Genomic DNA, 14,339 nt, shown 5'->3' with positions numbered 1-14,339 from the left:
TTCGAACCCTTTTCTGTGTTTCACTACTAATGTCTATTGGGAGAGAGGACTTCATTGAGAAGTTAATCAGGTTCCTACATTTGGATTCGGGGTAATGCACGCGTCTGTAAATGGTTTTCTCAGGTGGCATCTTGGGCACTGGTAACCCACTCCAGCCGTCGCCTCCACGGTCCCTGGTTCTTTGATTCTAAGTGCCTTTCACACTCCACGTGCTCTGTACCCCCCTCACCCTCCCCCCCAAGCTGAGTGGACCCGCCAGGATTCTTGGCAGGGTGCGAACCCATCACCTCGTAGCCTTGCTCGTCCTTCTGTGTGGCTTGGTCATGGACTCCGGCCAGACAGTAGGCCATGGCCTGTGGCTGCCTTTGCCAAGGTCCTGCTGTCCATACCCTTGGACCTTCCAAAGTCAGAGGCAAGGACAGTGAAATAGGCAGGCTATGGGAGAATTAGCATGATCATCTGCAAATTTGCATATAGTTTGCATACATTTTTATGAACAGGAGACGGAGGCATCTGACTGCAGGAAACAGTGCGGCACGTACCCTTTCCTGCCTTTTTGCCCTTTTTATCTCCCCAGGCTCCTTCTTCCCAGGCCGCTGCCTCCGCGGCTTCTGTGCCGGCAAACGCGAGTGCTGTCCGTTGTAGTGGGAAATGCAGGGGAGGAAAGTTCAAGGTTGAGGAAGCACTAATGTCAACACTTTAGATCTTTAAAATGTTTTTTTTAATTGATTTCAGAGAGAGGAAGGGAGAGGGAGATAGAAACATCAATGATGAGAGAGAATCATGGATCGGCTGCCTCCTGCACGCCCCCTACTGGGGATCGAGCCTGCAACCTGGGCATGTGCCCCAACCAGGGAATTGATCCGTGACCTCCTGGTTCATAGGTCAACGCTCAACCACAAAGCCACACCCGCCGGGTAAGACTTTAGGTCTTATAGCTGTGCCTGGTCACACAGCCTGTGGCGTTCCCGCCCCGTCAGGAGCTGAGCTGGTGTGGCGAGCACCCCTTGACCATCTCCAGGCAGCAACAAGCCACGTGCCTGCAGCTGTATTTCCTTGTGGCATTGTCCTCCAGCCCCGGTCCTCCTGCTGTGAGCACACCCATCCTTTGGCCACTTGGCTCTGTGAGCTCTTCCCCTCTGTGTCTCTGTGCCCTGGGTCCCCAGGGCCATTTTCACGCATGTGAGCGTGATTTCTTTCTGAATGTAATTTTAACTTGGTGTTTCTGACGGTCTGGCCACCGAGGCTCCAACGACCCTTTCACAGGGGTCGCCTAAGACCATCGGAAAACACATCTATAATTACATACTGTTTTTGTGATTCATCACTATGCTTTCATGATGTTCAATTTGTAACAATGACATTGGGGGTCACCACAACATGAGGAACTGTATGAAAGGGTCGCGGCATTAGGAAGGTTGAGAACCGCTGGGTTAGAGGAAATGAATGTGTGATAGCCGGAGCCTGGAGTGAGAGTAAAAACTTCTTTCTAAGCGGCCGCCATCAAACCTTTGGGTCGGGTGTTTTGGGGGCTCCGGAACGGTGACCTCCCTTAGACTTAGGGAGAACCTCAGTTCCGAGATGGTGGGGAGTCAGACTGAGCCTGTGCCTAGTTGCATGGTTTGGGACGATGTCCCTCCCTGCGTGACAGTGCTGTGCCGGAGGCTGGCCATTTGCTGACTCTGCAAATGTGCAAGGAGACACTTTCAAACCTTGTCCCAATTTCCTTGACCCAAGAGGAGGCTAGTAAATGCCTCCGGGTTCATCTGCCAGAACCCGGGGAGAGAGCCCTGTCCCGTTGGAGCTCAGTATCTGTCCTGCCGACATTCAGGTGCTTGGAGAAGTGGATCACGGAGCCCCTGCCACAGGGAGCACCTTCATTCCCAGCGCTTCGATCTGCTAATGCGGTTCCTCTCGCCCCACCCTGGAGCGGACGGTGTACTTTGATGGAGAGAGAAAATGCAGTGAAAAGAGACGCATAGACTCACAGACGGCTGTTGGGAACGCCTTAGGGAGACCAGCCGTGACTCAGGGATTTTTCAGATGGGAATTCTCTGTTTCTTAGGGGATTTCTAACGCGTGACAATGGTCGTAGCTGCCTGCATTTCTTGAGTGACTACTATATGCCTTTAAAAGGGTTAACTCTTTTAATCCTCACAACCCTATGCAGTAGCCCCACTTCACAGATGAGGAAGTCAAGGCTGAGGGAGGTTAAGAGCATGTCCCTGGGCCTCAGACCTCGTAAGCGAGTGGAGCTGGGACCCGAAGGCGAGTGGGCCTAACCGGAGCCCACATGTTCACTCAGCCCCATGATAGGGGGGAATCGCGGGTTCTCTTTGCAAGAAGCTCCGTGAGGACCATCCCTCCGGTGCTCTTTTAAAGGGAGGATACAAGTGCCAAGAGCCAGTAGGGCCTCGGGGACCCTGTAATGGGCTTGGCTCACCGTGATGGGGCCAAGAGGCACCTGGACGGTTCTTTCCAATTCCATTGAACTTCTTGGTAGGATAGCTTACCCCTGGAGGGAATGTTTAGAGAAAAGTAAAAATATCCTGGAACAAAACCTGCAACTAGTTTAGAATCCGTGTCTCATGTATAATTTATTTCCAGACGCTTTCTGTGGCAAACTTCTTGTTAGTCAGAGGGAAAGATGGTACATTTAAAATACATATATATTTTTTATTGGTTTCAGAGAGGAAGGGAGAGGGAGAGAGAGAGAGAAACATCAATGAGGAGAGAGAATCATAGATCAGCTGCTTCCTGCTCACCCCACACTGGGGATCGAGCCCCCAGACTGGGCACGTGTCCTTTCCCTGTCTCAGTCCGCCAGGGTCTGCTTTAGAGCGCCCTCATTCTCTACATCAGCGGTTCTCAACCTTCTGGCCCTTTAAATACAGTTCCTCATGTGGTGACCCAACCATAACATTATTTTCGTTGCTACTTCATCACTGTCATGTTGCTACTGTGATGAATCGTCATGTAAACATCTGATATGCAGGATGGTCTTAGGCGACCCCTGTGAAAGGGTCGTTTGACCGCCAAAGGGGTCGCAACCCACAGGTTGAGAACCACTGCTCTAAATGATACAGAAGAAAAGCAAGAGTTGGCTAACTGGTGCCTAAGCGGACCGACTGACGGAGTGAGGCCCGAACTCCCTACCTCCTCGGCGGCGGCCAGCCCAGCGGGTGGCTCGTGGCAGGTCATCCGTGGACACTTGTTTTTCTTGATGGGAGATTTGCTTTCAGAGGCTCCCTTTCCCAGAATGGGATGGAAAAAAAATCCGCTTTTCAGCCTCAGGATCCTCACCATTCCTACCTTTTCCAGATTGCTGACGAAGCAAGAAACCTTTCTGGGTTAAGTTTCTAGGCCACAGAATGTGCCAATATTGCCAAACCCTAATCGCCTCCTATTCCCTGGAGTGTGACCCAGTCTCTGCCTCGCCCTAAAGTTGTAACCGGGACCGGCCTGTGCCTCGGCGGGGCCCACAGAGCCCTGAGACGCTGATGAGCCTTCCTCCCGACTCCCCACCCCACCTCCGCCACGTGCCGATTGATTCCCAGGCTCCAGATGTAGCCTCTCCCCGGGGAATAGCTGCGTTCTCGTGCCGGCTCTGTAACCTGCATGGGGTGTGTCATTTGTGAAGCAATTTGGGGCACTGGTCCTCCCCCAGCTGAGTGTCACTGGCTCTGACTCCCACGTTGTCTCGATGGCACAGACAATGACTAAACGCAGGGAGTTTGTCTCACTGGGGGTCACACCAGGCAGCAGAACAACAACAAAAAATGCACCGCATCCGTTACATTTGCTAGACAAATGCAAAGTGCCGTTATCGTAAAGGGACAGCAAAGGCATCCTGTTCCCTTTGTGAATCTGCCGACCAATCAACGCCGTGATGAAATTCAGGAGGACAGTGATCACCGATTATAGCTCAGGGAGGTGTGCGGATGAAATGACAACTTGTCTTCAGCGAGGCTGTGTTTGTATCAGGGAGGCGTCCAAACACGCCAGTGTGGTGCCTCAGATGCTTTTGGTCATGGCGATACCAGCTGCCAATCGGAACCAAGAGTGGTGGACATTGTGCTGCTTCGAGTTATCCGTAAAGCATTTCAATCACAACTGCTATAGACTTTAAAATAGTTTTTTTTAAAATTGATTTTTAGAGAGAGAGGAAGGGAGAGGGATAGAGAGAGAGGAATATCGATGAGAGGGAGACATCGATCGGCTGCCTCCTGCACACCCACTACTGGGAATCGAGCCCGCAACCCAGGCCTGTGCCCTGACCGGGAAGCGAACCCTGACCTCCTGGTTCATAAGTAACGTTCAACCCCTGAGCCACACCGGCCGGGCCTATTGTGGACTTTAAGAGGAAGGCAGAGTGGGAGGGCATGTCAGAGGTATGATCATGCGGAACGTGCTTGTTTTCCTCCGTAGTCTGTAAAGGTGGTGGGGACAGGGTCTGTGTAAGCTGTTCCCTGCTCAGCCCCTCACCCCGAAAATGGCAGCCTGTCACTGAGGCGTACGACAGCCCTGTGCAGTGGGGATGGGGAGCTGAGACTCGAGGGCTTGCGTCACCTACCCAGGTCACTCAGGTGGTACGTGCCGGCTCTTGATTCAAATCCACCCTGTTTCCCCCACCCCTGTCCTTTGTGGTAGTCCCACGTTTCCGGGCACTAGGGAATAAGAACACACCTCCCTGCATTTCCCAGGACAGATCCGCACCTTTGGGGTTTTCAGCGTAACTTGGACACCACTCTCGGCCCTCCCAGCACATTCCCATTCCCGTGACCCACTGTCGCGTGCGCACGTGGGCACCAGGCTCGCCTGGTCTCATCCATCCCCTCTCTGCTGATTCTCGTCCTCCTCCAAGTCATCATTAGGCTGAGAGGTTTTGGTCAAAGGCAACCTCTCGGTTTCCAGGGGGCTGTCGGAACTGGATGCGGACCCTGCGCCCTCAGGCTGGCCCGTCCGGGGCCTGTGTTAGTCTTCTGGGGCCAGCCTGGTGGCTTAGACAAGAGACATTTATCTCCTCCAATTTCCGGTGGCTGCAAGACCCAGATCAAGGTGTCGGCCGTGTTGGTTTCCCCCGGGGCCTCTCTCCTGGGCTTGACGATGGCCACCTGCTCGCTGTGCCCTCTCCTGCGCATCCCTCTGTGTGTGTGTGTGTGTGTGTGTGTGTGTGTGTGTGTGTGTGTGTGTCTTAATCCCCTCTTCTTAAAAGGACAGCAGCCATATTGGATCCAGCCCCATCCTAATGACCTCGGTTGATGTGACTTACTGCTTGCAAGATCCTGACTCCAAATACAGTCACATCCGGGGCCCTGGGGCTCAGCCTTCACCATCTGAACGTGGGAGGCGGGGGGACATTGCACCCCTCACAGGATCTGTGCACCGGGGAAGTTGTATGGAAACGGCATCCCATGGGGCAGGAGACATGATTGGCCCCGCCTTGAATTCTGCTCCTTGGCAAATTGCACAAGGAGCAAACAGAGAGCCGCTGGGTTTAGATGTTACTAGTATTTCGCCATCACCCATCGGTGTGACCCAGGGAAAGCGAGGGCAGGACTTGGATCCTCTGTCGGATCCTATTGCATGTGTCCCAGAATAAAAAGCAAACTTACTCTGAGCAAAGCCGGCCTACAAAGCCATATTCACAATAATAGCCAAGACACGGAGCATCCTTCCTGTCCATCCAGGGGTGATGGGTAAAGAAAACGTGGAGTATGCCGTGGAATATTATTCAGCCGTAAAAAAGGACGAAGTCTTGCCATGTACTACAACGTAGATGGAACTCGATGGCATAAGCCAGACAGAGAAAGACAAATACAATTTCACCTCTTGTGTGTAGAATCTAGAAACAGGAGAAAGCACCAGAGAACAGAGGCAGGGGACTGGGGGCAAACTGAACCAAGGGAGTCAAAAGGTACAAACTCCCAGTTATGAAATAAACGAATCCTGGGATGTACAGCGTGGCAACTGTAGTTAGTGACACTGTATCACATATTTGAAAGTTGCTAAGAGAGGAGATCTGAAAAGTTCTTTTTACCAGAAAAATATTCTGTAACTGTGCGGTGACAAATGTTCACTAGACGTGTGGTGGTCCTTTTGCAACAGATACAAATGTGGAATCATGATTATCCTATATAATAAAAGCCCCAGTCTCTTGCGTTGGGGAGGCAACTAATCGATGTGTCTCTCTCACGTCAATGTTTCTCTCTCTCTATTCCCCGTCCCCCACCCCACCTCCCTTCCACTGTCTCTGAAAATCAATGGAAAAAATATCCTCGGGTGAGGATTAACAAAGAAAATAAAACAAGAAGGGGCTGGCGGAAAGGGTCCCGGTCTTGGTGTCACTTCTGCGGAAGGTCTGGTGGCGATGTCCGTGTAGGACATAAAAAAATGACGCTCGCCAAAACCGGTTTGGCTCGGTGGATAGAGCATCGGCCTGTGGACTGAAAGGTCCCGGGTTCGATTCCGGTCAAGGGCATGTACCTGGGTTGAGGGCACATCCCCAGTGGAAGATGTGCAGGAGGCAGCTGATTGATGCTCTCTCTCATCGATGTTTCTAACTCTCTATCTCTCTCCCTTCCTCTCTGTAAAAAATCAATAAAATATATTTTTTTAAAAAATGACGCTCTCCACCACCTCAGTGAAGGGTGACGCTGAGCGCCCCGGGATGCCCCGCACCCCGACATCCTGCCTCCCCTCCCCCAGACAGCTCTTCCTTGACATCTCCGCTCAGAGGCCGTTCTCCTCCCTCAGAATGAATGGCTTCTCTCTCCTTTTGTCCCGCATCGCGCTGCTCACGGGCTGGCTCCCCGGGCCAGACCGCTCTGCACCCACCGCCCGCCCGGTAATTGCTGATGATAAATACCCGCTGAGTGAGGGCGTAGGCGGGGCTCTTCGGCGCCGGAAGGCTTGCTAAACCCTTGCCCTTCTCATTCTAGAACATTCTCTGCTGTTAGTGTCTCTCCTCTCAAGTAATCATCTTTGCCTAATCATTCCCTATACTCCAGGCTCGATTCCTACCCCCCACCCCTGGCTTAAAGGAAAGAAAAGGAGTGGGTAGCTGTTCGTGTTAACTTAAGATGCCTCTCAGTTGCCAGCCAGTTGTGGGAGAATTGTGTCCCTTTCAAAACCTGGCACGATTTGAGAGAGCGCTTTTATTCTCACCCCCTCCCTGAGTGGGCTGGTAGGTGGTTCAGCAATTTAACAAGGGAGTGAGGAAAGGCGTTTGAAATTCAACTGTGTCTGAAGTTGCATGAAAACGAGGATCAAGACAGGCTGGGGGGTGTGGCCAGGGCGGGGCCAGAACCCCAGGTTTGGTCCTGAAAGGAACCAGTAACTTCCCAGGAGGGTCCTGGAGACCCCAGGAAGGCCAGGGACAGGTCGGAGGAGCTGGGGAGGGTGAGGCACAGAGGTGGCCGGGCCGGGGCCAGGCAGGAGGTGACGGGAACTGGGGGCTGTGGGTTTGCAAGACAGAAGGAGCCGACCGACCTCCATCTATCCCAGGAAGATGCCAAGGCCCAACCCTTCAGGAATAGAGACCGCGGGCCACAGGGGCTCGGGGAGCGTTGTGGGGGCTCTTCCACGTGGTCATGGCTGGGGGAGCTCTGACCTGCCAGTGCTGCCTGTTCAGACTGGAGTCCAGAGCAGCTGTTAGCGACAATGCACCCTGCACGCAGGACCACCCCGCCCTGCAGGGGGCGAAGGTGAGGGCTGGGACCGGCGTCTTCAAAAGGAAAGGGTCTTCGGGTGCTCCTCAAACCTCTGTTCCGTGACTCTCAGCTCCACTGTTTAACAACCACCTGGGATGCGTCTAAAAAATGCAGCTTGCTGGTCCAGAGAGGCTGGCTCAGTGGACTGGGGTGGAACCCGGAAACCTGCACGTTAAACCAAGGCCCCGGGCGGTTCTGATGCAGGTGGCCCCGGAACCCCGCTTTGGGAACCAGTGCCAAAGCACCCACTTCTTAAACTGGAATGTGCATCTGCATCACCCGGGGGTCTTGTGAAAATGCAGATTCCGGTCCAGCAAGTCGGGGGGTGGGAGCCCAGAGGCTGCCCGACTGGCACTCTCCAGGTGACGCAGGTGAGGCTGGCCGTGGCTCACCCGGAACCGCTCACAGAAGCTGACCCCAGGCTCTGAGCTCAGGCCCACTGAACCGGAAGCTCTGGGGCTGGGCCCAGCCTCGGTTTTAGCCGGACCTCCGTGATCCGGGAGTCTGAGAGCCACTGCTAAGCCACGGAGGAGCTTAAAGACACAGGCTGTCCTCTCTGTGCTGTCTGTCTCTGTGCAGAGGTAGAAGAAGTCCATGTTGGAGCCAGGAAAGCGGAGGCGACTGCCCCAGGGTGGGTGACTGTGCCCTGAGTGAGCGGCTAAAGGAGAGGGTGCAAGAAGCCAGGGGGCCTCGCCGGGTTGGACAGTGGGAGGCCTGGGAGGAAGCCCCTCCCGGGTTGGGAACAGCCCTCTGTGGCCCCTGCCCTGCCTGTGTCCTCAGTGACCACCGGCCTTCCCCTCTAGCTTCAGGCCGCGGTCACCAGGCAGGCATTCCTTCTCTTGCCTCCTGTCCCCCGGCACTCCTGGGGCCCAGGAGCGAGCCCTGGGGAACATGACCTGTGACAGTTCCTCCAGGATCAGCCACAAGGGTCTGATCTTGACCGTGACCAGGTCAGGGCGGTACCTGGCGGTGGCGTTTAGGGGAGTGGCTGGCAGGGCAGAGCTGAGAGCCACCGCCTCTGTTCCCGGTGCGTATACGACCGGCTCGAGATAGATGAATGTCACGGTGACTTTAAATTACACTCTGCACTCGGTGACTCTGTGCTCAGTTGCTTAGATGTAGAGTCGTCTGCTCAGCCCTTAATGGTATTTCCTAAGCTCTGGTGTGAAACCAGGAGGTTACACAAGTTAACCCACCAGCACCAGCCAGCAGGCAACGCTCGCGTGAGCCCAACCCCCCAGTCCTGGCTGTTGGGGTCCCCAGCACGAAGGGGTCCGAGGCCTTCAGGGAAGCCTGGTCCGCCCTCCCCACCGGGTCTGACTGCTGGCGGGGGAGGGGGACTGTGCTCAGAGCCATTAAAGAGGAAGTGGCCTCAGACTCAGGGTTCCTGACAGCACTTGGGATGCCGTGCTCACACTCGCCCAACTTAGCGAACTCCCAGCTTCCCAACTGCACCATCCTCCCCGCCCCCCTTGCGAATCGTGCGCTTGATGATTCATTTGCGGACAAAGGGAGAACCGACCCCCAGGACCGGTTTATGAGAAAGTCCCTGCTCGCCCCAGGCGGCTCCTCTGTCTGAGGGTCTGTTAGCTAGGTTGGGGATTCCAATGGAAGAGCCATTACCCTTTCCTTCTCCCCACTCCTGGGCACCAGGCAGGTACACCTCAGGGCAGGCACTGGGGTTGGATCAGTGTCGTTGCAGACCGGGCCTCTGTGGTTGGAGAAGCAGCCGGCGTCTTCCTTCTCTCCTGGGGCAGCTGGGAGCTTGGTTTAATGGGGACTGTGGGCGGGGCGGGCGGAGGTCAGAGGGGACCCGGTGGAGAATCAGGCAGGCGGGTTTGGTTCTGGGGGTGACTGTCCCTCCTCTAACTCAGCCTGTGTCCCTGCCCCCCCTCCAGCTGGTGCTGCCGGAGTACTCCATCCACAGCCTCTTCTGCATCATGTTCCTGTGTGCGCAGGAGTGGCTCACCCTGGGGCTCAACGCCCCGCTGCTGTTCTATCACTTCTGGAGGTAAGGCTACGGGGCCCGGGCTGCCCTTCCCCGTTTCTGTGCGGGTGGCCGCCCCAGACCCTCCGACGGCCGCCAGCGAGCGGCTTTCTCTCCCCGCCTGGGAGAACCTGCTTCCCTGCTTCTTAGGCAGCAAGTCCCGTAAGGAAGGCTCTGTGCAGGCCCCACTGCCCACAGCCTCACCCGGGGCCAGTGTGAGAAGCAGGGACAGCACAACTCAGAATAGGAGCTGGAGGGGGAGAGGTAGCCAGTGTCTCTGCACCTGGAACGTGACTTTGGCATAAAGAAGAACAGGAGGGACTTGTCTTTTTAATCCCTGACAGGGTCTGGCCTGGCCTGGCAATTCGTAAGCGCTCAGAAAATGAAAGAAAAAGGAAGTAGGAGGAAGGGGTCCTTTAAAATGAGAGTCCCACCCGGCAGGCGGCCGGCGTGGCTCAGGGGTTGAGCATCATCCTATGAACCAGGAAATCCCAGTTCGGTTGCCCGTCAAGGGCACATGCCCGGGTTGTAGGCTCGATCCCCAGTACGGGGCGTGCAGGAGGCAGCCGATCCATGATTCTCCCTCATCACTGATGTTTCTATCTCTCTCTCCATCTCCCTTCCTCTCTGAAACCAATAAAAATAAAAAAGAAAGAGGGTCCGGGTAGAGGTCAGTATTTAAGCCGAGGGATGGCTGACTGAGGCAGGATTGTGGTCCAGTGGCTTCGAGCAGTGAGCACGGCTCTGTCTGTCTGTCCACACCTGCACCTGCTCCGATACCTGTGGCTACGCACCGCAGGCCCCTCCCCCAGCCCTGGAGAAGCCGGCCCTGCCAGGTGCCGCCCAGGTCCCACAGGTGACTCGGCCTTCCTCCTGTCGGAGCAGCTTTGCCAGTGGGTGAGGTCACCAGGGCCTCTGCAGATCTGAGAACTGGGGGAGCCGCCATCTGGGAGGGGAGAGTGCCTGAGCCTCTGTTAGTTTCAGGCCGGGATCCAAGCCGAAGGCAGATAACTGCCCGGCAGGGCTTCCTGGGGGCAGTCGCCCTCGGGAGGGCTGGGCCCCGGTGACTTCAGATGTTGCTTCTCAGCCTCAGAACCAGCAACGCCGTGTCCTCTTCCCCCGCAGGTACTTCCATTGCCCAGCGGACAGCTCCGAGCTGGCCTACGACCCGCCGGTGGTCATGAACGCAGACACCTTGAGCTACTGTCAGAAGGAGGCCTGGTGTAAGCTGGCCTTCTACCTCCTCTCCTTCTTCTACTACCTGTACTGGTGAGCCTGCGCCCCTCCCGGAGGGTCTGACTCCTGCAGGGCTTGGTGGGGTGGGGGTGCGGGGAGGTGTTTCAGGCCGGCCTCCTGGGCTTGGGGAGGTAGCCCATGAGCCTGTGGGATTTGATGCCACCTTCTGACTTGTATCGGGAGCCAGGGCTTCTGTTGTGTATGAAGTGAGGGGCAGCGGTCCCAACGTCTATAGCAATCTTTGGCACATCTAAGTGCTCAAGAAATTTTTTTTTAAGTGTAAAGCAGGTTGACATGATCTATCCAAGATAGCACCACCCTCCTGCCCAGGTTTACTTGATGGTAGAGACGGTGTCTGTTTCATTCACCTCTGTGTCTGCAGTGCCTGGCACACAGTAGGTGCTCACTAAACCCTGGCACACAGTAGGTGCTCACTAAACCCTGGCACACAGTAGGTGCTCACTAACCCCTTGCTATTGCCAATGGTATAGGCTCCAGACAAGCTTGGGGCTGCGCACTCCATCTTTTACCGGAGACACACTGTGCTCTCCTAACAAATGTGACAGGGATGAGAACGTGGCAGGAGTGGCCCGGGGTCCGGCTTTGGCAGGTCCCTCTTGGGAGAGCCAGTCCCGGCCCCTGCGGGCTCCCACTAATGCCTCCTCTCCCCCTTCTTTTTGCCTTCAGCATGATCTACACTTTAGTGAGCTCTTAACTTAGAGACCACGCACGTCGTCAGAGACTGGACAGGAGCGAGCTGAGCTGAGAAGTCACTTGTGCAGACGACTGGAGAAGGGACGGGTGGGTGAGGAGGAGACCTGGCTGACACTGACTGCCTCGGAAGGAATGGAAGGAACGGAGCGGCGGCAGCGGGAGCTGAGTTAACCGCCGTGTGTTGTCACCTGTGAACCACAGCAAACATCGCTGTTTCCCGAGTCCGCTTCATCTCGCAGCTCCCAGCTGGTCCGCTCTGGTTTCCTGGACTGTGGGAGCGGGGGCTGGGAGGCCCGAAGGTGCCTGCTACCGAACGGAACGACCAGAGTCAGGCTGAGTCTGTGGGACCACAGAGGGCCTCAGAGGGCCTGGGCTACCCAAGGCTCTGTTTCAATCCCTGCCAGGGCCGGCCATGCCCTTGCCCTCCGCGGAGGGTCCGGAAGGTGCACCATGGCCTTCGCTGTGGCCAGCGTGACCTGCAGGGTCACCGTGCTCCCCCCTGCGTTGTGAGAGCCCAGCTTAGTGACGCCCTGAGCTGGGTTTGGGGCAACGCGTTGCTAATAAAGTTCCCCAAAGTCACGGATGTGGGGTGGGGCGGGGTGGGAAGGGGTAACCAGAGAAAAATGACTTGGATAAACATTGACTGCACGTTCAAGGTGTTACCAGCCAAAGCCATCACAGCCCCCAAGTGCAAATCCACCGGTCGGCACTCATCAAAGCCACGTCTTGCAAGGAACCCCCAGCTGTTCCCAAGGCCGCTCTGAACAGTGGGCACTCGGCAGCTCGGAAAGGAGACGACATAGTAACAGCTTCGATTTACGATGCCGCATCGTTCATGCTGCTTAACCAGAGGACGCTCACTTCTTTAGGGTTTTCCACGCGACACGCTCTCCGTTTTGAGGAGGAGCTGTGGCAGGAGGTGGTCAGGAACGTAAAGGCTGAGATGCGGAAGATGCTCAGATTGGGCGCAGTGACTTTTGACCTTATTCCCCCCACTTCCCCTCTTCCCTCCTGTTTGACACACGGGCTGTTTCTTGTACATGTGCCCAGCTCCCGCCGGAGCCCCGTGACTCAGGCTCAGGACCGGTGTTGGTGGGACATGCGTGTGCTATGTTGGACACACGTGTGCTGTGTCACAGCGCGGGGACAACTTGAGTATCCGGCCGACCTGGCCGTCTCGTGTAGGCCTCATCCCTGGCTGGCTGCGTCTCCATAGGGTTGGTGAACTGGTAGGTAGAGAAGGGCAGGGTTTCCAAAGGGCATTTGGCTTCTAAAAATTCTACAGGAAACAAAAGGCAGACGTCTGCCTTCAGAGCCGGGGACATCGAGGCGGTATTTCTGGGGCCAGACTCCCCCTCGACCGATCCCGTGGGCCCGGCTGGGTACGTGTGGTTGGGACAGAGTTGCCTTCAGGGCTGGTTGCCTCGGTCTTTGACGTCATTCCTCGAGGAGACCTTCGTCCCGAGAAACAAGCCTTGTGTCCAGGCTGCTCACAGCAGTTCTGTCTCCACAGCCGCCTCACAGATACAGCGGATGAGGGCATCCGGGGCCCAGCTCATCCTCCCCGTGGAGCTGTTGGGTTTAGTTGTGTACTTGCCTCCTTCCAGAAAGATTTGAATGAGCTTGTAATAGCGGACACCAGGACACAGGGACTGCTCTAATGGGAATTCAGCTTTATAACGAAGATGAGCACAGAGACACCCGTTTCCTGAGAGAGTCTATTTACCGTGACGGAGCATTAAATCCACGGTTTCTCTTAGCGGTAAATTGCAGCAATTCACAGTCACACAGCGCTTAACATTTCACACTTTGCTTTCACTCCTTCTCCTTGGACCCTCCTCTCAAGCCTAAGAAGTTGATACTGTTCTTTTTCTCTAAGTGAGGCAGCTGAAGCCCAGAGAAGGCCAGTGACTCACCTACAGTCACACAGCAGTCACAGACCTGCCTCTGAAGCTACGAGTACATTGTCTGACTTTAAAAACCCCATGTCCGCCCTAGCGGGTTTGGCTCCGTGGTTAGAGCGTTGGCCTGCGGACTGAAGGGTCCCGGGGTCAATTCCAGTCAAGGGCACGTACCTGGGTTGCAGGCTCGGTCCCCGGCCCCGATCGGGGGTGTGTGCGAGAGGCAACCAATTGATATGTCTCTCTCACATCGATGTTTTTCTCTCTTTCTCTCCTCCTCCTTTCCATTCTCTCTCAGAATCAATGGGGGAAATGTCCTCGGATGAGGATTGGCAAAAAATAAAAGACGTTAAAACCCATGTCCTTTCCTGAGTCCCACCTGAGTGCTGGCAAAGCAGCTTAGGGTCCGATGAAAGCTTGGTTGGTAACATCAACTTTCGGAGAAGAGGGCTTCAAAATAGAGCCATTGCGGACGCTCACGCGTGGTTGCCGGTCCCCTGGTGCCAGCCTTGCTCAGGTCCTTTGAAAGCTGCCAGCACCTCGGAGACAGTGCTTATGTTTCTGAAAGAGAAACATCCACCGTTTCCCTCCCACAAGTTGCTCTGGGGGAACAACACAAAAACCCCAAGGAGTTGGTTGGGAGTTTGAGCCGCTTTTCAATCCCTGGGGCAGCCGACCATGAGGATCAGAGAGAGAGCAGAGCCCGTGGGGCATTTGCCAGGACCTCGGCCGCCGGCACCATGATCCCACAGAGCAGCCTGTTCTGATCAGGGACTGGGAGGCTCAGGA

General features: G+C 55.5%; 1 protein-coding gene across 2 annotated transcripts in view; it reads left to right on the top strand.

The window, feature by feature from the left end:
• CNIH3 (cornichon family AMPA receptor auxiliary protein 3) overlaps positions 1-13,715 on the top strand; it is a 38,298-nt gene extending 24,583 nt beyond the window's left edge. The window contains exons 4-6 of one of the 2 annotated variants that reach the window (XM_006761254.2): positions 9,611-9,723; positions 10,825-10,922; positions 11,623-13,715. In XM_006761254.2, the coding sequence (XP_006761317.1) occupies positions 9,611-9,723; positions 10,825-10,922; positions 11,623-11,627 (216 nt within the window). In that variant the 3' untranslated portion in view covers positions 11,628-13,715. Of the gene's footprint in view, positions 1-9,610; positions 9,724-10,824; positions 10,969-11,622 lie in introns of both variants that reach the window. The other variant, XM_006761253.2, reaches the window with a different exon arrangement.
• The last annotated feature ends 624 nt before the right edge of the window (positions 13,716-14,339 follow it).

This window comes from Myotis davidii, unplaced genomic scaffold (genome assembly GCF_000327345.1).
Source record: "Myotis davidii unplaced genomic scaffold, ASM32734v1 scaffold174, whole genome shotgun sequence".
Taxonomy (NCBI): Eukaryota; Metazoa; Chordata; class Mammalia; order Chiroptera; family Vespertilionidae; genus Myotis; species Myotis davidii.
Note: the sequence above shows the minus strand (reverse complement) of the source record. Positions and strands in the feature narration are given on the sequence as shown.